We start from the raw sequence: 25,150 nt of genomic DNA, 5'->3' as shown, positions 1-25,150 counted from the left end.
TTACTGTATAAAATTCATGATTGCATATTAATTATTATACAGCCTGTCTTTGTGGCTGGAGTGTAGCTACCATTTTATTTTTTCCTTTATTAAAATTTCTGCTACATACTCATTATAAAACTTAACCCTCTCATTTCTCCGTACCGGAAGATCCAAGTAAAAGTCAAATCAAAGTCTTTAATGCCATCTTCAGCTATATGATGCGTGGATATGCTGGCAGACTCAGCCCCCACTGGGCATGTTTCCTTCGCAGCCGGCATGTAACGTCAGCTCAGACATGATGATCCACTGAATTTAGGAAGCATGGTGTTATTAGAGGCACAATGTCACAATGGGCCTGTGTTCGTAGGGGGGTACCCCAGGGATCAATTTTAGGACCATTATTATTCCTATTTTACGTAGACGATATTGACACTAACATACATGGAAAACTGGTTTCTGATGACACCAAGTAATGAGGTGCAGCAGATTCTGAGCCAGCAACAGAGATGCTACAGCAGGACTGGAATGACAAATGGCAGATGAAATTTAATGTAGATAAATGCCAGCATAAAAAACCCTAGATTCCTTCAAATCTGAACTTGACAAGATCCTGCACGCTTTAGATTATTCATTTAATTCCCTCCATGCTCAATAGGCCGAATGGCCTCCTCTTGTTTGTAACTTTCTTATGTTCTTATTTTCTTGAGTCATACACTACATGAAATTTTTGTCTTGTTAGTCATGGTGTTAAAAACCAGTAATAAATGGAATATAAATATGCATTACATTGAAACATGACACATTGAAACATAGGACATAGGACAGAAAAGCAGAGTATTAAGTGGGCAATGGGCACTGCGTGCGTAATGAATAGTTCATGGTTTCAGTGCTATGATTCCAGTGCACTGAGAAGGAAAGCCAGTCCCTGTGGGAGATCCAGTCTTGCTGGGAGGGGCCAGACTGTTTATCAGTCACTCTGCCAGGAAAATCAGTTCTCTTTCAGCCTCACTGTCCTTGTTTTGAGACCAGTACCTTCCCAAAAGTTTATTAAACATACATATTAATTCAAACCATTTACTTTTGATAGCATTCTTGCACTAACAGTAACAGCATAATGAGTAAAGGGAACAATGGCACTGCATGCAGTGACTCTGTGCGCTGCCCACTGTCGATGGACCTCTGGCATTCCTGAGTCACAGCCTCGGGCCTCCTGCCCAGTTTCTCACTGCCAAACTCCCAGACAAGGACAGGGACATTTGGGGGAGGTTACAGGGCAACAACACACCCTGCACGCTGCTCAAAAAATGTCCATTTCTGAGGGTAGCCAGAGGCAGCTCCTGCTCCCAGGCCATGCGCTCTCTCGAGATTCCTCATCTGTCAGACGCAATTACTCTAATCTTCCCTGGAGTTTTTAATCCTTTAAGAGTGGGCAGTCGGCTATGAACAGGTGGCTCCGAAGTTTCTGTCCTGCAGGACTATTTGGATAGGTAATCTCTCCCTCTGCCACTCTGACTGCACTGGAAGTAGGATGCCCTGACTTGCTGCAGAGTCCATCACATCAACATGGATCTCCTCTACTCCTACCAGCAAATTTGCACTTTTGCTGCTTTACAAAACATTTCCTCAGTCTCCTCATCAGTCTAGTGTCGGTGGAGCAAAATCCTGTGGTTCTGGTGCCGCAGGGTGGATGGCAAAGCCCCTGCCTGAAAACCACTGGAGCAGGAAGGAAACCTGTGGTCCTGCAGAACGGCCCACATAGAGGCTGATCACTGGAAGCCATGGGAGCAGCATATGCAAAAAAGGTCAGCATTGTCCTTTTGATCTTGGTATTATTGACTGGATGTTGTGTGTTGACGTGAACTATTTATCATATATGAATGGTGGCTATGATTGAATTAACTTTCAAGAAACTTACTGTGATTATTAAAGAAACAGAAAACAACTCAGAAATATGTACACTGTTACTAAGATTCACTATTTTAATTATGAAAAATTTTGTTTGAAGAAAGTAAAGATTCCAGTGTGAATATTGTGGCAAATATGTGTCATAAATTTTAACAGTAAACATTATACCTTCACTATAATATGTGTTAAAATATATTCTGACTATATCTGTAATGAATGCATTCTGAAATGAAAGATTATATTCTTTCATTTGTATCTTTGTATTATAAAAGATAAAGAAACCCAGACTGTACATTGTTTCACCGCACTGCAATTTAATAACGATTTATATTTCTGTCTTGGTTAAAACATTCTAAGAAAGCTTCCTTGTAAATATCAGGGAGAGAGAGAGAGAGAGAGAGAGAGAGAGAGAGAGAGAGAGAGATCCCTATTAGCCAGAAAATCTGCTGTTAGGTCAAACGTATGAAGGCTGATATCAAATGAAGCATTCAGGCCATGTTAATCAAATATATGAGGTGGCTGAACTTGCAAATATTTGAGGAGCAGGAGCGGACTTACTGTTGGGTGGGTGGGGGTAAGGGCGTCGTCCACAGGGTTCAGAGTTCCGGAGAGCTACAGATGCTAGAATATGTAGGCTGACAGGAGGGCAGTTCCAAGGACAGTAACAGTACAGGGACACCAGTACCAGGAAACGTATAGTCAAGACCACAGGTCACTGTGAGCAGATTCACTATCCAGAGTTTCCAGTAGGACAGTATGTGGTAGATGCGCTCATTTGATGCTCCTCTGCCTTGTCTTGCTTCCGAGCAACTTCACACCTTGCACATTAATATCTGTGGGTTTAGAAAACAAAAGTAAATAAAGGTGGGAAAGGCCCTCCTTCAACATAACCCACACAGCTGGACAGGAGGATCCCAGTTCTTTGACTTCCTCTTGCCAGCTTGCGGGCCCATTTGGCAGCAGGTGAATGGCCAACCTGAGCCTGACCGTGCTGGCAGCAGGCCTCAAAGCCCAGCGTTGCCTTTCATTCCCAGGCAAGCTGCTAGGGAACCATCTAGAAAGGGCTTTAACTTTCATATGCTTTTTTATAATAAGTTTGTGTTCTGATAAAATGTCACGCATATCAGGAGAGTTCAATGAAAGTCATTTAGTTACTGTAAATTCCTGGTGCACTAGTATGCTTACGCTCTTGAAATAATAAATATACTGCAAATACTTGTTAAAAGAAGGGTTAGGGTTAGCGTTAGGGCTACAAAGCTAAATAGTTATTACTGGCGACAGTGTTAACAATAAGTAATCTAATGTATTTAAATAATGTTTTGTTACATGTTTACTATGATTCCAGATAAAATAATTTTCACATTTACAATCAACTATCTTTAGAGATAAAAAAATAACTCAGCTAAATAAACAAATCATTTGCTTGTGAGTGATGATGCTGGCATATGAAGGTGGTGGAGCATGACAGAGTGATCCTTGGTGTGAAAGTGGTGGAGAGTGGGAGTGAGGATCCACAGAGTGATCCTTGGTGTGAAAGTGGTAGAACGTGGGAGTGAGGAGTGACAGGGTCCTTGGTGTGAAAGTGGTGGAACGTGGGAGTGAGGAGCCACAGAGTGATCTGAGAGTGAGGAGCCACAGAGTGATCTGAGAGTGAGGAGTGACAGAGTGATCTGAGAGTGAGGAGTGACAGAGTGATCTGAGAGTGAGGAGTGACAGAGTGATCCTTGGTGCTAGCGGCCATTTGGAGCTGCAACAGCACAGCTGTCTTTTCACAAAGGTGACTCAAACTCCCCAGGGAAGCAAACTGCTATAGACCTGCCTCTGGTTCGAACACCATGTGGCTCTCCAACATAGGACTCTCCCCCTGATCCAAAGGTCCAATCCTGTGACCATTACAGTGATTTCATGGTTGGGCCCCTGACGCTGAGCGAGGCACTTAATGCCCATTTGCAAGCTAACCCCGTTTTCTCAGTTGCAGGTAACTTTGGAGGAAAGTGACCAGTAAATATATAAACATATAAAATATATAAAGGAAATGATTCCCAGGTCTAAGAGTTCTGACAGTGTATTGCATGGTGGCGTACATAAGGATGGCTGTTTCACAAAATAAAACAAAATACAGCATTTTTAACAATTACACAATATTTTTTCTTGGTAGTTTTCCTTAAATGCTAACCACCACCACCAAAAAAGCAAGACTGCCCAAGAAAGAAGTAAAATAGGTTCATAAGCAACTTTTGTAGAGCGTCTCAGCAGTGAAGATACCCCTAGTGTATAGCTAATGGCCTGTAGTGAGAAAGGCTTGTTTAGGAGGATGTAAGCAGTCACTGCTTTTATTATAATTTTTCTATGCCATGACTTTTAGTTCTTCTACTATAAGAGGAAAATGTTTAGCTTTCCCAAGAAATACAAAAGAGAAGATAGTCACAAAAGGAATTGTGGTTGACTTTTCATCTATCAGTCGTAGAAATTCACACATTAAACGTACCCTGAGTATATTTGTGAAATGCATGTTTAAAAAAGGGCGAACAGGGACATCCACTTGGGGAAATGTTCTGCCTGAATACCTGAACAGATGTGTGTGTGTATGTGTGTGTGGATTATCTTTATATTTCATTGTGGGGATCAAAAATTCCCCACAATGTAATAAAAACCTGTTATATTGACCTTGTGGGGACCGTGTTTCAGGTCCCCACAAAGATTTGTGAAAGCAATTAAAAAAACTAAAAATGCCAAAAGACGCCTCGCCCACTGGGTTAGTGTCTGCGAAACCAAGATGACAGGTGTCGGTCATTAGGACGCTCCCACTTACTGGTTCACTCTATCTTATTTAATTCTCAGTAGGTGGGTGGGGGGGGGGGGACTGTTTCAATCATAAATGGAGGGGCAAAATTTTGACCCAACCCCTGTCTTACCCTTAGCCTTCTTCCCAGTTGATTGAGCAATAAAACACATTATTGCCATCATTCTCAACAGACCGTGTGCGGCGAACAGACAAGCAAAGGGTGGGTGAGGGGGTGGGTGTTACATAACAAGCAAATTAAAGCCACAGCACAGTGCTTCTTTTCATGGCTACTTTTGGGGGGGGGGGGTCCTCTACGTTAAATTACAGCCAGGACCAAACAAGCAGGTCTGTCCCTTCCTGGTCGACTGAAAAACAAACCTCGTCTTTGCTACGTATTTTTTATGAGACGTCACAAAGTCTCACTTCTCCAATGTCAATGCAGCCCATGGCCTTGAGTCTCTAATGGTGCATGCAGCATTATGGGAAATGCGACGTCCACGTGCTCCGATACAGCGTCGCAGCATGGGAGCTCACTTCCTCTCCGGTAAGCAGCACATTGCTAGGGTAAGTGTGAAAATAATATGCCGGTGGGCACTTTCCTTCGTACAAAACAAAAGGAGATAAGACAATGCATTCATGCAGAAGTAAACAGTCATTAGCAAAGTGCCAAGCATTACAGGAAACGCACCAGGAAGGACAGGAAACAGAAGCAGATGAGGTGGAGGTGGAGAAAAAAGAATGCGGTCTTTGTTTAGGGGCGAGAGTGAAGATGGATCTAAGCAAATTAGGGTAGCTTGGTGAGAACACAGGAAGCATACTGGAATGAGCGCAAAGACAGGATCCTACATAGGGTTTATAGGGTATTTACAGGGGTTGCAGAGAAGGAAACCCAGTCTTGTGTAATGTCTGGGAATAAGGAACAGGTGAGTCCACAGCAAACTGTCAAAAACCTGTCCAGCCTTGACCTAGAATGCAAAGCAGCTGTTTATTTGACCATTGACTGCATTTCCTGTGGAGATCCCCAGGGGGCAGGAGTGAGATCTTTCTGCTGTTAGGACATGGGGAAGAGCACTTGGGTAATGCATACACTGTCAAACAAGCAAAGCAATGAGCTGTGTTTCTCGCCAGGAGATGCAGAGACGTAAGAACAGCAGGAATACCAGCTCTAAGTCTTTACAGACACGATGGCATTAAGATGTTGTTTGAAAGCAAAAGGCCTTTTAACCCTAACACAGACCTTTCCCTGAAGTAATGGCCTTGTGTAATTTTGTTCCCTGACACAGTCAAATATTCAGAATTGCTTTTTAGAGGGATTACAAAGACTCCATCAATGCAAAAATGTTCAATAACCACAAAATTCTCCTAATGTGGCCTCAAACAGCACCGGGCAGCACCAAGATTATTGACAAACACTGTCATACAAAAGGTCACCAATTTAAATCCAACAAGGACCTGTGTTCTAGTCAATTGTAGCTGGATACTCCGTGGCATATGGTAAATAGGTTTGGGTTAGGGTTTGGCTGAGGATATACTAATACTAATACTACTACTACTACTACTAGTAATAATAATAATAATAATAATAATAATAATAATAAATTATGAGGACTATATGATAATAATTACTATATTATTCAGGCAGATGTTGTGTAGTAATGTTACATAGTGGCTTAATAATCATTAATATGAATTTGTCTGTACTCTGAAGATTACAAAACCAAAACTAAATTAGTTTAGTTTAGTTTTATTTATCAAGTCAGCATTAACTCAGCAGTTTTGAACACTGAGGCCTCTGTGTTCATGGGAAGCACAGCACCGTAATAGGAATTCTGTGTCTGCTGAACACACAATACTCTTTTGTATGGAGGGTTAGGTGTGCAAAAGTCGTGGCTGGTGAGCTTCTTATGAAATGTTCTACCTCAAAGACCCACAATAAATGCATTAAAAGTCACAAAAGCTGAGTTTCAGTTAAAGTACTTAGTGTCTTTTTTCCTGGTTAGCAGGCAGTGTGCTAGTGAAATGAACATGACAATTGCTAGATCAAATTGCAGGGGAGGCAGTGCCACTAAAGCCTTTCAGCTGAGATCCTACCTATTTTCCACAGCTGCTTATTTAAAGCACCTTGGCGCTTATTACTGGGCGCACAAGCACATGGCACCTTCTTGGGTGACAGGATCCAAGGCCGACGGACGCACACATAATTTGGAGACCTCCATTTGCCCAGCTGCATGCTCTGGGTCAGCAGGATGTAACAGAAGAACCCAGAGGAGACCAAGGGTACCAGAAGTACCAGGTGGACATGCATACTCTGCAAATGCAGACAAACAGGAGTCAAACCCACAACCCTAAGCTGCTTTGAAAGGATTTGCCAAAATAATCATTATTCCCCTTTCCAAAAAAAAAGGCAGAGCGACATTTTTTCTAAATCACTGGGAACCGGCACATTGACGTGCTTTAAATGGACTCCTTTAGCCTTTCCCATTAATTTATTTACGGGGGATTTTCGAGAAGGCATTGAGGAGGGACTGGCATATTTCCCAGATAGCCAGCGTATTCCACTCCGCGAAGGTAACAAGATGAGACAGCCGTGAGTTCAGCTGATGTGCCCTGATGCGTCCCTGCTTGTGAGAGCAGTGTGGGGGGTACCGAGGACACCTGACATCGGAGGAGCACGCCCTGCCGCACATGGTGTGTGGCGCATGCAGGCAGATGCTGTTTACTTTACATTCACGGAGATATCCTTGTTTAAATTCCTGAAAGTCCGTCACGTCGGCTCCAGGAAGTGGAGTTAGCGAGGACTGTCACGCGAGACACATATCTCTGTCCCTTCATCTTCCAGGCATGATGACGGATGTTGCCACGTGACAAAGATGCCCATCATTTCAGCGTCATTTAGTGAACACACAGACTGTTCCATATGGTGCCATTAAGCAACAGCTGTGAAATAGATAACTAAGATGAAATAAAGGTGTAATGCACATCAAGTTTCGATGAGTTGACCATAGATAACGCGGATATTTAGTGCGATTACAGAGTAATTAAGTGTAATCCATAATGTCCATAATGTCTTCAAAAGATGGATGTAACTTCTACACACCTCCCCTCCTACCTCCGTCGATCAGCGATCATCGTTTTACCTCATTGAGCAATAACTGAGTTTCTTTAGTAAATTTAATATGCTAAATGATGTTTGGAATGCCATCTGTTAATTCAAGTAATTCAAGTAATTCAACTCTTGGGTTACTCTGGGATATATAAACATTATGGTAAATGATATTATAAGTGATTTTCCATTTAAAATGGTCTGTAAACAAAGGATTGAGCACGCCTGTACACAAGCTCTTCAAAGAGAAATATTATTTGGGGTATTTTTTTTTGTTCTCTGCATACAGAAACCAGTTAATCAAGGAAGCAAACATTTTCAAAATGTACTTAGAGTGTACACTGCCTTGTGTACTGTGATACCACTAATGCTCCACTGGGTGGCGTTGTTATTCTAGTAACTAAGCTATTTCAAACCCAAATGCCTTCTGTGGGAAGTTCAAAGTCTTCTTACATGTATGTAGATATCGCTTCACTATTTACAGTCATTTGTTCACTAAATTTAATCAAACTAAATATATTATCATAGTCGTAACTGTATCACTCAACAGACATTGTACATTTTCAAAAGCTAACCATCCTTAGATCTTAGCAATACTTAAAATTGACTGTTTGTCGAAAGCCATTTTCTTTCTAAAACAATCCATACTGTCAGTCATAAATCACTGATGTGCTACATTAAAAGTATATACTTGTAATGTACTAATACCAGGCATCATGGCAGAGAGTCGGTAACAAGCTGCCAGACACAGAAAGCTGACTTTCTCGGCTGTTTGAGCAGAAATGATGGCAGTTTGGGGACTTACTGCGGGATAGAGCCGGACTCGTCACCCAGGCTGCCATACTGCTTTGTCCTAGCGACGTTTCCGGAACGAGCGCCCTCTGCAGTTTATGAGAGAGGCGTGTGTAACAGCTGCATTCACATGTATTTGTAAAATATGACATGCAGCAGTTATAGCTGCCTTTCCAGACGGTGAGGGTGGAAAAGCCCCTTGTGCACTATATCCCCAAAGAAGCACGGCGACCTGGGCTTTGGGCTCCACCCTGCTGCCTGGGCACAGGGTCCCTGCAATCTCCCCTGGACCTCCCACCCTTTTTACTCCAGCAGGAGAATCCGTCCCCTTCATTCCCAGAACGACAACGAGCAAGCAACGCAAGAAAGAACACCATACTCTGCGGGGGGGGGGGGGGCACAAGACACAAGGAAAAAAAATCAAAAAAAGAAAAGATCCTTAACGACAACCAGTATGAGAAGCAGAATGCGACTTAGAAAATGTTATAAAAGAGGTTATAAAACGTAAAAGGCAGTGAGAAGCACCCCGTAAAAAGGAAATGTAAGCGTACTGCCCCCAGCACGGCAGACAGTACTGCATGCACACTGACTGGGAACGTGCCTTTCTCCATTTTTTCCTGTTTATGATGAAACACAAAGGAAGGACAAAATATCTGTGCGCAAGGTGTGTGGGTGGGTAATTAGCAGAACTCGGCACTCCTCCGTGGCCTTTGCTAATCGTGTGTGTCATCTGAGAAACCCGAAACCCCTGCATGTAACGAGAGCGCAGGACCACAGCTGAAATCTATAAAAAAACCTTTGTGTTCACAACATATGAGGGGTGTAACATCATCGTCGCTGCACTGGACACGCAGAAATAACTGCTGCAGTGGGGTTAATAAAATATGAGGGAAATCGTCTGGGTTCAGCCTGGAAAGGTCAGATGACCACCAGCAGTAACTGGAGCCAAGGGGAGCCGAGGCTTCTGGTTCACCTTGACAAAGAATATGGTATGTGGTGGCCGGTCATAAGTCACCCCTAACCACCCCCCCCAATTGGTACCAGGTCATAAAGTCACCCCTAACCCACTCCCCATTGGCACCAGGTCATAAGTTCACCCCTAACCCACCCCCCCATTGGCACCAGGTCATAAGTTCACCCCCTAACCCACCCCCCCCCACCACCACCATTTGGCACCAGGTCATGGTCACCCTAACCCACCCCCCATTGGCACCAGGTCATAAAATCACCCTTACCCCCCCCCCATCCATGCCAGCAGATTGATGTTTCCAGTACTTTCTGGAACTGTTGCTTAAACAGTCATCAAATATGTGGCTCCATTTCTAAAAGTAACCCAGAAATCCAATCTGAATTGACCCAAATGATTACATGTGTAAAATTACAGCGGAGTCCAAAGTTACTTAAAATTAGGCTTCACCACCTCGAAACAATAGTAAGCTTGGAGTACGATCAATAAGCACGTTCTGTACTGGTGTCCTATTTTCAATCATATTGAATATTTAAAAAATCTATGTAAATCTCAGGTTATAGCTGGTATGGTGGCCTGTGAAGGGATTAGTGAATGATAGCCCTCGTGTTCTGTGTGTATATAAAAGCAGATGGACTCTTATTGCACGGAAGCCTGTTTAGAAGCTCGTTCCTTCATTGTTACAGCAGGCTTCCCTTCTCTGCCCTCTTTGTAAAGCCTTTGTTGATTGTAACGCTGCTCGGACTGATTTTACCTCTGATCTGGGCAGCGTTTCACACACTCACCAAGCAAACAAATCCCAGAAGCTTAAAATATTCAATTACAACAGACAGAGGCTTGTCTATATAGGTTACATTCCAGAAAAAAAAACATTTTTACATATTTTATATATGTATTTTATGTATTCCAAGATGATGAATGAGAATTGGAAATATTTCAGCTTTCTGCTGAAGAAAATAAACTTTTTTTTTATTAATTATGAATCATAGTTAGGAATATCTAGAACATTTAGTCTTAGATGTCACTGTAATCCAGCTGTAACACCTGTGAATATTCATGACGTAAAATGAATATGTATGCAATGCAAGCAAACGCATGAATCAGGAAACTTCATTGTGCTTATCAGCCTCCAACTCCACAGCAAACCTGTGCCACATTCCTCTCACGAATCCTCAGTGTACAAAGGGGCTTCCCCACCCACACTAGCCCCCACTGCCACTAGCCCTCCCCCATTCAGTGGTTCAGTGATCTCCTGAAGGCCCTGTGGGCAGTAAAGATTCAGAGGCTGACTGGGCTTCTCCTAGCAACGGCTCACGGTAACACAATATTCTTTCACAGTCCCTTGAAGATTCCCAAACAAGCCCAGTGCTTTCTTGGAGAACGTCTTGTGAGGGGCTACTGTACTGCAATGGGAAGTTGGAACAGAAAGACTCAGAATGCAGAACAAGTTGCTCCAGAGGAACCCCCGCAGTCTAACCTGACTGTGGCCGACATTGGGATCCCCTCGGTGGGGGTGGGGGCTGGACCCAATGGCTGGGGGGTGGCAGTGTTTTCTTTGCTGTTGGTTCAGGTGTTGATGCTCTTCTTTTCTGTCTCCACAGAAGGCGTGTGACTTTAAACAACCATGCAGAAGAAACGGGAAACAGCTCAATGGCAGAGGTGAGCCCCCCCCGCCAGACACACCTGTGCTGAGGGACTGTGTATGTACTGCATTATCCCAGATTGCAGTATCACCCTACAAACCTGCCACTCCTTTCAACATACACAGGGTGGCTCTGCTCTAAATGCACTACTTTAAGTGCATCACGCATCTGAGTACAATTATATAATGTTCACACTTGTGACTTGCGTAATTGACACAGGAAGTAAATATAGGCGCAAACATGAACCCATGGCATGAGACAAGACAAAAATTCAGATGAAAGCTGTAATTTAAGTCCTGATTGACCAGCGTCTGGGAATGTCTTGTTAACGCAGGCTTAATAAATGTTTTCAAGAACGGGACAGCTTTTAGAACGGGGTTATAGCTGGGCTATCTGTCTTCAGATTGTACATTTTCAAAATTAAATTAGGTGTTAGCATTAATTAATTGATTGATTGTTTTTTTCCAGAATCAGCAACCATTTGCTTTCTAAAACCAACCATACTGTCATTCGTAAGTCGCAGAACAACAGAACTAAAAAAAAGCTATTGTTAGAAGCATGTTTCCAAGCAGCAACTTCCTAATCCAGGCCCAGAGATATGAGAGAACAGTTACTGAACAAAACTCTCAGTTTTAGTGACCCCCGACTGCAGCTCAGTAAATGCAAACCATGCATCTCATTTTACAGAAACTTAAAAGCTCTGACCTGAATGAAGTCAGAAATGCTTAGAGTAATAAAAGGTGGCATTAGTCTGGTAAGAATAAATAATATTTTGTATTTATGCTACCGTTAATATTCAACAGCAATGTTTCAACCAGGAATATAAAGTAGACAATCGGCAACCACCCAAATATGGTGACTAGGATACAAACACGATTGTCCCTTGTTTCAGAAAGGTCTTAAAGGCCATCAGGTTCACACAGCTGACTGTGAAATTGTTTGGGAGACTAACAGTTAAAATGAGCCAGGGAGCTTAAAAACGCCACTAATGCAGAGAGAGGCAGGTCTCCTGCGGAACATCAAGCCAGCCCGAAGCAGGAGGGGGCGGGGCTGTGGAAAGTCCAGGTCATGTGACTGTTTACTCAAGCTCAGCCAGACGAGCATGCTTTAAAGGAGTTCGGCGGCTCAGTGCAGCCCGGCGGCTCAGTGGCCAATGGTCCCCCCTTGCAGCCTGGGGACACAACGGACTGGGCAGGCTCACTATGACTCAGAGAGTCACACACGGTGTCTTCCTGGCCAGGGAGTCAGAGAGGCGCAGGGACGGCATGGTCAAGTCAGGTAGGAGGCAGGCTTCCTCGTCGGCGGCATGGGGCATGCTCCCCAGTGCCCTCCAGACACTGACAGACACATTCTTGTAGCCTTGTTTATCTTCATGCTATATTCTTGCACTGCAACAGAATGTAATGTTGTCAAAAATTTTACAAGAATCTGTTGCCAATTATTGTCAAGCTGTACGTTTTCCTGCAGTTTGAGAAAAAAAAAAGCATGACATGAACATTGAGATGCCTTTCTGTGACAGTTGTTGGTGCCCATGTTGCGTGGTCATATTGCGGTCGCATTTTAGAGCATGCTAATAGAGGCAGAACACCTGCAAACTGATACAGTGTCAAAGCCTGGCAGCAATTTTTCAAGAGTAAATCCGGTTCCTGTTTTTGGGACTGGGGCGGGCCGCTGAGGTGGGGATAAGGTGCTGTACAGTGTGCAAACAGGAGCTTTGGGGGGGGTGCATGGCTGTATCAAGTGTGGCGCATGTGGGAACATCCTGGCCGCTGTGCTCCCGCCGCCAAGCCGCACACCCCCACAGGATGTGGCCGGCAGGCTGTATCTGGAATACCAAGCCTGGTGTCACACAGCCCGGAGAATTATCTCCTGGCATGTTGTCAGACATCTCAGGAGGTACCAATTTCTGAAGCCCCCTTGTTCCTTTTCTCCAGATTTACTCCTGCCACCCCCACGGAAATGTTAGCACATCTGTTTACCTACAAAAGAGGGTGTAAATCACATCTGAAGGCATGCAGACACAAAGTTAGTAGTCTCTCATGCAGCACCTGTAAATACTATTTTAAAGAAGAGGAAATTTCAGGCTTTTATAATGCAATAGAAAAGCTCTTCAGGAGTGTTTCCTACTTAAGCTGGTTTATATACGTCCTTGTACTTTGCCACCCTTTGGAATCGATTCCTCAAGCCTCTTAATGTCCTTTCATCACAGTATTACCTGAATGTTTAACTACTGGGGCACTTGAGTTTACTTCATCAGTTAATTTTTTAACCAAACTGCTCTTCTTTTTGATATGTGTCCAGAAAAAAAGTACAATGTTTTCTAACACTCAAAGAATCCTCATAAACTTTCAGAAATACGCAGAAGCTCTTGAATGGTATTTTAATAACCATACGTTGTTTTTGAAGCAGTAGTGTGTCCTTTGCACAGATTAAACATCCGACTTTAAATGGCTTCATTTGGCTTGACTCATTACTCATTCCCATATTTGCATGTCGTTCCTTCTGAGGTTAGCTGGCTGCTTTTTTTGTATGATGATTGTTCGCTGAAGTTTCACCACGAGTTTCATGGTGAGTAGGAGTGGAGACATTGATGTTCTGGCTGTGAGAGCGGACCACCCCGCCATCCCCCCGTCCCCCTCTGCTCCATGGGTAACTGGCATATCTGGGCATCCTCCGCTTAAGCCGGTGTTTCCATGGAGACCGGCACTGTTCTGTTTGTATACAATCTGGGCTGAGAACAGATTCTGTCACCCTCCGAAGACCTGAGAAATGCAGACCCACAGGACAGCATGGAAGTGGGCAGCTTTCCTAGCTAATGTCATTCAGGACTGAAAGGGCACCGCGGACAGTGAAGAGCACAGCCTGGGCGGGTCTTATGCTTGCTAATCATGTGGGCTGAACTAAACTAGTGGAGCCAGGGCATCCTTACATAAGGCTATAATTGTAATATTACGTTTTCTGTACTTTCTTATTTGCGTTGTTATTTTTTTATTATTATTTTCAGCTGAATGTGAGATGTGGCGATATTCATCTGAGGATATATGGCATCTGAAAAGCAGGACATTGGCTCATAGCTGCTCTGAACTGAGACTGAAATGCATGTGTTTCGGGAGCCTTAGGTGCCACTGCACACAAACAAACGTACATATGAAAAACATAGAAATATGCATAACACAAGCATATGTAAAACTAATAATGCACTTTACACACACACTCACATGAATACAATTTGCATACATATGCATTTGTGTAATAGTGTGAAGGGGGGGCGCAAGAACATATTTCAGCTTCAAGAGAGCTAGAAGCTACTTGAGAACATCACCCCATGTGTCCAATTGAACTGAACACCATAATTACATTTTCCAGAATTATGAATTAAATGCAATAAGCTTTGGCTCTTCTATCAGGACCACCATGAGAAATCTCTATCCCAGTTCAGGGGCTGATCTTTTGTAGATCGCATTTTTCTAAAAACCCACGCAATGAATCGTGGAACACGTTGGGCTGCAAAGCAGTGTTCATTTTGACATCCATGTTTTATTTAGTGTTAGACTTAGTCAAATGACTAAAGCACATTTTAGTCATATTTTAGTCATTATTTTAGCGGAAAGAAAAATCAGTATCATCTTGTGATCATTGTGATCATTCTGTCAAAACTGTAAATATCATTATTATTTACAATAATAATAATAATGATAATGATACTTAATAATAATACATTTGTATCAGTGAATGACGCAGTTGTTATGAAATCTGGGTTTTAGTTTTATTTGTCAGGCGAATAATGCATTTGATTTCATTATCACCATTGATACATATTTCATTCACATTTCTGTTTTACTTATGTCAGGCAATACCCACCTCATCAGGCCATATTTTTGTCACAGAATCAACACTGTTGCAATCCACTGGGTGGATCCTTCACGGCCCAGGAAAAGAAGCAAGCAATTCTAGGCCATAACAGAAATAGCATCTGTGTGGCAGGAGAAGCGAGTGGAGGAGACTGGGGGTCTGAAATCTATACACAAATAAAGAAAACAAGGAAGCATAGCTTGCACTGGGCTCCTGACAATCTGCGGATGATCAAAAATGGCATCCAACTTGATTGCAGCAGTGAACAGAGGATTGAGTTGGAGTCCTTAAACCCTTGGCAGTCATTTTATGATCGATAGCCATCTCTTCCATCCCAGCTCTGATCCATACGAGTCTTCTAACCCAGCCCGATTTCAGGAAGAGCTGAGGCCAAGAAGGACAATTCTGAAATATTAAATAGCATAGGTGGGTCCGGTTCCACTTGAGAAATGATGCCTCGCCTTGCCGAGTATGAAACCTGACCCTCACCCCCCACCCCGGAATGGCTGTTTCATCAGGTCCCGTCTGATTGGCCTGTTCAGAGAAATGCAGCTCCGGAGTTGCCAGATGTAGCTCACGTCATACAGACGTCCACCTGCTTCACATTATACACTACATTGGTTTACACAGCTGGACATTTACCAGAGTTAATTTTGTGGCCCAGAAATTCAACAACCCATCACCTTTGGGTCACCAGTCTAACCTTTATAGCACCTGTTGTTGCCCAAGGTAGGGGTGTACCAGAGTCTACAGTGGGAATTGTTGAAGAGAGTGACATGAAAAAGGTCAAGTAACCAGTTAAGTTGAGCAAGTTGGGCAAGGAATCACCTTTATAAGGACATAAAAAAAATCAAATCACTTGTTAGCAATAAGCTTGCTAAGACATGAAAAGTGCTTTTCCCTACAGGAGACCAGGGGCAGAGCTGCCTCAAGTGAAGCAGATGGTATAAGTCTCAAGGTTCCCACATTCAGCTCAGAAAGAATCTAAAATTTCCCCATGGTCTGCTCACCCAACTCGCTAATGATGCAGTCTCTGCATTTATCACTTTCTCACAGTTTCTACTTTCAGGCGGCCTCTTGATCTCTTAATCATGGAAAGGCCAACTGCATGCCAGCACATCACCATAACCCCCCTAGGAGTAACTAAGTATTTACATTTGATATTTAAAGAAGAGTGTGAAACGCTGTTGAATATTAGCTAAAACATGTATTCATAGTTTAAAGCAAAACTGTACCCCGTATTGCGCTCAGCGAGATTCTCCTATAAGCTCTGTGAACTGTCCATTGATTTTACCCCTCCTGCGGATTAAGTGTCAGGAGTCTGTAACCGCCACTCCATCCCCCCCCCTCTCCCTCTCTCTCTCTCTCTCTCTCTCTCTCTCTCTCTCTCTCTCTCTCTCTCTCTCTCTCTCTGCTGCACCCTTGAGAAAAACCTTGAAAACAACATTAAGGTGCATCTCTATGACACAGTGTCCATACTACTGAATCAGACAATATGTACTTTAGAGCATTCTAATGCTAAAAGAAGCATAACAACTGAGAACCAATACTCCCGCTACCTTCTGCACATCTTTGTGGGATCTGACCGACCCTGTGGATCACCATTCTGCCCCTGGTGCTCCCCCCTCCTCCCCCAGCCTCAGCCTACGCTGACCTGCAGCGGGACGAGCAGCAGGAGTCACGACAATGTCAGCACCGAGACATGCTCACAGCTGCCAGCTACGTGCCCCATCCAGATTACATGGAAGAGGACAATGATCTGATCAAGCCTAAAAAGCTGCCTAATCCAGTGAAAGCCTCTAAAAGCCACCAGGATCTCCACAGGGAGCTTCTGATGAATCACAAAAGGTATGGCTCCCACCCCAAAGTGCTCTTCTAACAGACCCTAGATTTATATGGTTGGGGGGGCAGGGGTTAAATGGGACATCTGAACATCCTGTAACTGAAAGATGACATTCTTATTCTGTTTGAATTAATCTCACAGTTAGATACTCCAGTACCTGATGTAAAGCACAGCCAGTTCCTGAAAGGGTAATATGCAAGTAAGCCATCCTAAGATAAAATGGATATTTGCTCTTCTGTAATGATGCTGATGTGGGCCTTCGTATGACAGATAGTCAATAAATATATCAATATCCAGATAATGTTCTGTGATTAACTTTAAAATAGTCTCCTTTTTCAAGTGAGCCACAGATGATTTTGGAAATGGTTGTATAACACATAAATATTCCATACAAGATATAAATAATATAGATAAGATACCAAGAAAAATCGCAATAACTGCGCATAATGCGGTGCAGCACATATCCGCGAGGCAGATGCTGCACGGTTACTTACAAAATAGGCACCGAAAGGAAAAATATTTGGCATTCCGGGGTGGGTGTAAACAATGTGAATTGTCTCCCCTTCCGCAAAGAGAGTCCTACTGTAGCTCTCATATTTTTAAGGGTAGCAGCAAAAAAAGTGCGAGCACACAAAACTAATGATACATGATATGATAACGATAAGGAAAGTAGTGAGCTAATGATACACATACTTTAATTAAGGTGTTTCTACACATCTAAACACAGCACGAAATCCATCTTGTTCCAAACAGCATTTCTGTGCCATGGCTTTCGTTGATATCCCTGCAGGACCGGGCAAAATAGATTATACATTACAGAAAAAGCTGAAACCGGCAAGACAATCTTCTCTATTTTCTTCCATGGGCATCCTATTGGCTGAGTCAACCATACGTCACATCGTGGCACACAGAAGGTCAGTAAAAGGTTTAGGAAGAAAGGTCCCTCAAGTTGGTCAACTCAAAATGAGTTGCTGAGGACATTATGATGCTGATTAGCTGGACCCTAGAGCGAGGGAGCTGGATGTTGGGGTGTGCCTCATACACACTCGCATACCCACAAAGCGCCTTTCTTTGAGATTGGTGCCATTGCCCTCTGTTACGTCCCTAAAGATTTAAGAAGCCCTGCTCTTCTAACAAACTCTTTGGAGCACAGGACTACATGAAAAATTAGAGGTGGGTGGGGTGGGGGGCTATAAAAATACACCCACTCCTTGTTCAGCAGCTGAGTTCCATTCTAACAACCAGATTAAATGAAATGTTCACTAAGTGAAAATCACATCAGACAAGGCGGAACCACAACTGTGTTTAGTACTTAACTTCAGTCTTTCATGCACAATTTATTTTATCATTCATGAAGTGGACATTTGTAACATTTTGTACTTTTTATTGCAGAAATCTCTCTCACTCCTGTGTGCATCACTGTAGGGTGAATGACTTTTCATCGCCGATGTACACATTGGTCGGAAAATGATTTCTTTATAATTACCGCTGTATTTCTGAATGGTGGCTAACCAAGGTAATTGCAATATGAGGAGTACTAAAGCTGCCCAGCTCCTCTCCAAGTTCGTTGTTCCGTATTTTTATGTATATATGATAAAAAAAAGGTAGAAAATCCCTGTCCTAGTACACTATAGTGCAGCAAATTAAGTATACGTTACATCTGCATAGCATAATTATTTCAGATGGCTTCTGCATGAAAAAACTTCCAATAAATTAATTTACAAATCACACGTGGACTGAATCCTATCCCAGGCAGTTTAGGAAGACCCTGAGTGTGATGCATGCAGGGACATTACAGTGTACTCATGCCTTGGGCAATTTAGGTAACAATTAACGTAACAACAACAACGTAATCTCTTTGGATTGCAGGAGAAACCAAACTGCGCAAGAGGGGCTTACAAAGACTGACACATATAGAGAAAATGAGGCAGGACTCACAACCCTAACCTCAGAGCTGGGTGGGGCAGCTCTCCTAGCCAGTGAGCCAACGCTTATAATTAAAAAGCATCAGTAATCAATATACTCAACATGGATGCTGAATATTCAGCCCCCTGATTTCTTTAAAATGAGCAAGAAGGCCTGTCATAGCCGAAGTAATGCCAAAGACTCCTGCCATATTAATCCTGCAAGTTAGGATGTGCTTCTTCCCAAAGCCCAAAGCAATGCAAAATAACTGATGTCCTACAATCCCTAATGCACCATTGATATCAGGAGGCAGTTTCCATGGGTACAGCAGCCAGAAGCGATCAGTCTAAAACATCTTCAGCACATAAAGCATGTGTAAAGAAATAGGTCACTTTCCCACGTCTTAAGCCATAATTCCATATATATCAAGCAGCCCTTGGGTCATTCTTGGCTGGGAGATTTTCTCGGGTTGGGGGGCAGGGGTTACAGGATGGGCAGTGCCTTTGAGCGCAGTTTCTGGCCTGAGCCTGAATATACACATGAAAAAAATGACCTCATCAGACCTCTTGGAAATGATTTCCTCCACTGATCTCTAGGCCGAGCTCAAAAGAAAACACACCCCTTTCTTCACCTCGTTTGACTAATGCCCTTTGTAATTCCCTTACGTTCAACTGTTGATTTGAAAGAGGAAAAAAAAACTCCTTATCTTATGTTCATCAGTCATATCATTCATTCTGCCAACGCAACTCTCCTAGGCCAGCTGCCTTTTCTGCTAATAATTAGGAAAAGTTAGAGCCTGGAGATGCTGAGTGTCTCGTGCAGCAGGAGAGCCGGTGGAGGTGCAGAAGTCAGCTGGCACAGAGCCACACTGACAATTAAGAGGGCATCCAGCCGGGCAGCTGGCGGCAAAGCGTCAGTGCACAGGGGGCCGTGAGAGTCGACCCAGGGCCAACTTCGCGGGGGGGGGCGCTTTGGGAGCAGCTCGCAGAGGGAGTGACCAGCGAGTCGCCGGCACGGAAACAGAGGTCACAGCCACGGACAGAGTTTCTTTCCATTTGCTGCCCTATTCTGGATAAGACTGGATTTTTAAAGACAGGGAGAAAATAAGAGAGAAACACACCCTAGGTTCAAATGTCCTTCATTTGACTGCTATTCCCATCCTCTAAATACTTGGGAAACTGAGCCCTGTTATGGATTTCTCAGGAGAAACTGCGGTCAGTGGTAATCTCTAAGTTGTTTTTATTAATTCTATTAACGTGATTCCAGTGCCCCCCCCCCCCCCCCCCCCCCCATCGACACCTGTATGGGTGTTGGTCTGTTTCCCTCATGATTGCCTATGCGGTTTAATTATCAGTGTGTTTCTGTTTTCCTCCTTATCAACATGGGCAAAATGAATACAAACACCACTGCCAAGCTAGTCTTCCCTGAGCGCTGCGTCTGTTTCACACCTTGCAGACTTGTGACTTCAGCAGCCCCAGGAGAAACGGGCACCATGCTAATTTAATAATCTGCCGTGGAATCGCGTCCGCCTCGCTAATGCTGCTCTGCACTTCTGAAGCGCATTCTGCTCTGGCCTCAGCTTGATATCGGTACTTGTCACAGGACAAGTGAGAGGAGAAAAAACAGTGTCTTAGCGAAATCAGGTTAATGAAAATTCCATCACTATCTAATACATCAGCGGGAAGTAAAATGTTGCAAAATTATACTTTGATCCGAGATTCTGAGACAGTTCTTAAATAGGACAATGACCACAGATAACATTCAAACTACAAATTAATTATTCACCGATTTATCATAGTCATACATCTATATGCACTTGTAGTTCAAAATAAAATGGCATTTAAATTACATATTTTAATTATGCCATGAATACATATACAAAGACACAAAATGGATTCAAGCTGATAAAACTAAGTTTTAGCAGGTCCAGGTTCTGAAATGTTATTATTGAAAATGCTTTTTTTCCTGGTAATATAGTACAGTACTTATATCTCATAATTAGTACTTATATCTTATAATTAATATATTCCAGTATATTTCTTACATAACATTATCGGCTGTCAGTTATTGGATTATTCACAGTTGTGTTTTTAAACACATTTTTGTCTGTAGCTGGTTAAATCTGTTGAGTTATAAGCATGGCAAGAGTGCCCTCTACTGGGAACATGAATTTACCTGTTTTGCATGTTTCAAAACTACAGTTTTCTGATGTCTAATATGAAAATAACATTCATGGTTATTCGTGCACTCAGTGTTCAACGAAGTGCATTTGTGTTCCAGGGCTGTAGCAGAAATCCCCATTCATGGCCCCTGAGGGCTGAATTCTGTGGGTGTCTTTGTTCCGTCTGAGCACTTAAGTACTCAGTTTAACTCCCTGAGCTTGGGCCCCCTGGGGGGGGGGGGCTCCTTCTTTGAGATCGGCGCTGCATGGCTGAACCTCTTCCTCCACCTATATCTCTATGGCACCAGGGGCGTGGGAGCGGAGAGCAAGCCAGAGCTTCAGCGTGTGTTGGAACAGAGGAAGAGGGAGCAGTTGATCAAGCAGAGGAAGGCAGAAGAGGAGGCCAGGAGGAAGATATCCCCACTGGAACAGGAGCTCCTCAAGAGGCACAAGAAGCTGGAAGAGGTACGTAGATGTACACAGAGAGCATGGAACTGAGGACAGGCTGAGTGCAGCCCACAGACGGGCTGATCATACCTCAGAAGGCAGGATGGCCTTAGCCAACAATGAAGGAGGGATCCATGTCAGTTTAACAACAGCCATTATGATGATTCTTCCTTTGTTCCAGCTGGAGAGGGAACAGGAGAAGCAAGAGGAAGGCGCGGAGAAAGCACCAGAGTTCATAAAGGTGAAGGAGAACTTGAGAAGGACAAGCATAATGAACACAGGTGAAAAGGAGGTGTGAGAAGGTACCCTTGGAGTCTTCGGGGACTGGAGGTGGGGTGGCCTCTCCGATGGGCCTGTCTGACAGGACACAAGCCCCTTCTCATCACGCAGCAGATGTTCTGAAGCAATTGGACCGCAAAGGAGACACACCAGTCAGACAGTGAGCATCTCTAATGAGACCAAGTGAATCTGCCATGTGCACGTTTGATCTGTATGACCTCAAAAGCAGGCCGAGAGGAGTGTGTGGATGTGAGTAGGCCTAAAGTCCGTCATATCTGTGGGGTGGGGGGTCTCCTCAAAAGCAGGCCGAGAGGAGTGTGTGGATGTGAGTAGGCCTTAAGCCCATGATATCTGTCTGTTTTTGGTGTCCATCTCGGACCTTAGATCAGACAAGTTTCATAAAGTCTCTTTAATCTTCAAGAGGCTATTTGAAGCAGAACACCGGCCTTGCCTTTATGGTGAAAGACGGGGCTGAACGCGCACTGATGTCACACCACACGGCTGCGGACCCATGACGAGTGTCTCCATATGACATACACACTGCTTAGCTTCATTTCACAGGGACTTCAAACCGTCCCTGAATGTGCTCCACAGTGGCCGCTGTGAACAGCGACACAATACAGACAGTATTACATGAAACAGAAAGAAGCGCTTCTCTCGTCAAAGAACATATATATATATGTACATATATGCCAAAAGCTGAACTAATGAAAGTAACAATACTTAGAAAACAATTCTACAATGCTCAGTTTGCACTTTAGCTTGCATGCGTTACAGCACAATTTTGGATGTCAATAAATATTTTGTAAATTTTAAAATGACTTGGATCATGCTTCCCATAGCATTAATTCATTAAAAAGATGCATATCTTAACAAAAAAGTGCAGATAATCTTTATACAAAGTAGAATGTGCAAAAAAAAGATTTCTAGACTGCAACAAGAAGGAATCAGAGATTTGCAGGGTTTGTTCAGGAAACAATCCATGGATTATGGGCTCAGTCTTTTTCTAGTTCCTTCTACGGGGATGCGTGCGATCTAATGCCCATTCATTATTCCCACTGAGATGACATGTTCGGGCATCAAAAATCGAATTGTTGAAATGTAAGCCTGAATGAATGTTCCCCTGTAATCGTATGGGCACTGCTGGTGTCAGATGTAGATATGACCAATGGTCCGTATTGATCTATTGCAATGTACAGCATGTTTGTGTTTGTGTGTGAGAGAGAGCAAGAAACAGAGTTTTGAGAGGGACTTTGTACACTGTTTGGAGAGAGGAATTCTGTAAACTTTCTAATATATTTCAGGACATACTTGCTCCTCTTCAAAATGCTATTTTGGAAATATATACACATATAGAAATAGCGATGTAATCTTTTCCTGCAAAAATAATTAAGACATTTATTAAAGCTACTTGTCCAATTTACCACAGCACTTTAGAAATTCTTTAAAGATGAATCTTTTAGTACATATGTGTACATTTTTTAGAAATAAAAATCTATTGCAAATACTATTAATTTATATTCTGTATTACCTTTTATGTTGACTTCTCTGTAGTATTTAATTATTCATAATTTCAAATTTTGTTTAAATAAATTGCAAATGATCTTTAACTGTAGGAATGATTGGCATAGTTTAATTATTATAATGTCCTTTTATGTTAACTTATTGATTTAAGTGTCTATTTTATATTAACACACTGAAGTTTTATGAGCAGATAAAATGATTTTTTTTCCTGTTTTTGCACACGGCACAACAAATGTTATGAATAACATAGATTATTATAAGCAGCAGTATTTAAAAGAAGGTGTATGGAAGTAAAACAAGGATGCGTTGCTATGTATTTCAAAATAAAGAATTAATGCCACATTAAAAAGAAAAGTCTTATATCATTCAAAGAATGAGTCCATTTTGTGCTTCAGTTGAGCTGAGGACATTCAGAATATTCTAGAACATTACTTGTCACTTTCCCAGAAATCAGTTCACTCCTCAAAATTACGTTCTGTCTGCATGCACCAGTGGGGTTACAACGGGAGATCAAGTTAAGAACTTCTACCATGACCATTCAATGTGTGCCAGAGCTGCTCTGGCCTAGAACCCAATGCCGAAAACTCTAAGGGCCCAGGGCCCATTTCCTGTGGAATGTTACAAACCCCAAAGTGAAATGTAGAGTATCAGGGGGTCACAGGTAGAATTAAACTAAAAGCTCCTGAGTAGGTGAGAAGAGTCTGAGAAGCAAAGATGTCAATCCCTCAGTCCCTCACTGCAAGGCCCTGACCTCCTGCTTGGCTGATATGATGATAAGAAACAAAATGCATAACAGAAGTGTTAAAAACAGCTCCCTATTTTCAAGGACTACTGCTGTAGTATTTACAATAATTCTAAAACATTTTGCCTAGTCTTCAGTAAAGCTTTAGCTTCTTTCTGGGTTCTTGATTGCCGAACAGGTTTCGACCAGAAACAAATTCTGCGACATCACAAGGTCCTTTGTTTTGGCGGGCACTCTTTCATTTTCCAATCTGTGTAATCCACGCGAATCATCAGTATCTGATTTGTTGGGCACTGAGTAACAAAAACCAAACTGTTTTAGCGGAGACTTGGAGAAACACAGAGGTGCAACAGATTGAAATGGTAGAAGTTTTGCCGAGGGAGGGCAGTGCAGCTGATAACAAGGATTAGCTCATGCATTATCAAAGCCAAAACATTTATATTTATAACATACTGGGTAACATTAACATCTGAGGTCCTGCGCTGCTTTTAAAAACAACAATAAAAATAATACATCCGCTGTCAATAAGAGAGAAATCGATTAATTTCCTTAGACTGCAGACGATTTTGCCTTTTTTACTACAACCAATAATTAAAATAGTAGATAAAATCCTGTTGTTTTGAATGAATAATGAGGCACGCATGGACTTTAAAATGTCCGCTGTTTCCTGAGTGAGGGCAATGCTGGGGCACTCCCCAGGGGCTCTCCTGGGGGGCGTGGCCTCGCTGCCGACAGTGTACAAAGGCCCGGGCTGCTGCTCAGCGCACCATTCAGGGCCTGAGCAGAGGAGATGGGGCCTCGCACTGACACGCTGATGCCTCTGCTCGTGCTGTTGCTGCTGCTCAACTATGTCTGCATTGAGGCCGGTAAGTGAAATCCGAGTGCTTGGGCAGCATCCTGTCACTCTGGGTTCACATTCAAGTCTTTGTCACCTCAAGGGCAACAGCAAGGAAGGATTCCCAGGTACCTGTACCCTCCTCCACACCCTTGCTGACGGTGTGCACCTGCTGCGACTTTGGCACTAAAAAATCTGGTGATGCTATTTATATTAACTGCACCTCCATAATGCATTCAAAGAACATTCATAAGCATGTAAGTATACCTTAATACCTAAGATACCTTATCAGCTTTAATATACATTAATTACAAACATTATATTATTATGCAATTATAATGTTTCTTATTATCATCTAATGTTTATTAATGTATTATTTATGCTG

The 25,150-nt window shown here is 42.9% G+C and overlaps 1 protein-coding gene across 3 annotated transcripts; it reads left to right on the top strand.

Annotated features, from left to right (window-relative positions):
- Nucleotides 1-1,278: 1,278 nt before the first annotated feature.
- si:ch211-236d3.4 (protein FAM107B) lies at nucleotides 1,279-23,553 on the top strand. Of its 3 annotated transcripts, none has more exons than XM_049023089.1 (5): nucleotides 1,279-1,784; nucleotides 11,136-11,193; nucleotides 16,667-16,877; nucleotides 21,247-21,403; nucleotides 21,567-23,553. In XM_049023089.1, the coding sequence occupies exons 1-5, from the start codon at nucleotides 1,761-1,763 to the stop codon at nucleotides 21,681-21,683; spliced, it is 567 nt and encodes a 188-aa protein (XP_048879046.1). In that variant the 5' UTR covers nucleotides 1,279-1,760; the 3' UTR covers nucleotides 21,684-23,553. The 3 variants fall into 3 exon arrangements, with proteins under 3 accessions (XP_048879046.1, XP_048879044.1, XP_048879047.1); XM_049023087.1 differs by lacking the exon at nucleotides 1,279-1,784 and adding an exon at nucleotides 5,180-5,236; XM_049023090.1 differs by lacking the exons at nucleotides 1,279-1,784; nucleotides 11,136-11,193 and adding an exon at nucleotides 12,253-12,455.
- Nucleotides 23,554-25,150: the final 1,597 nt, after the last annotated feature.

The sequence above is a fragment of the Brienomyrus brachyistius genome, chromosome 8 (genome assembly GCF_023856365.1).
Source record: "Brienomyrus brachyistius isolate T26 chromosome 8, BBRACH_0.4, whole genome shotgun sequence".
In the NCBI taxonomy this organism is placed as follows: Eukaryota; Metazoa; Chordata; class Actinopteri; order Osteoglossiformes; family Mormyridae; genus Brienomyrus; species Brienomyrus brachyistius.
Note: the sequence above shows the minus strand (reverse complement) of the source record. Positions and strands in the feature narration are given on the sequence as shown.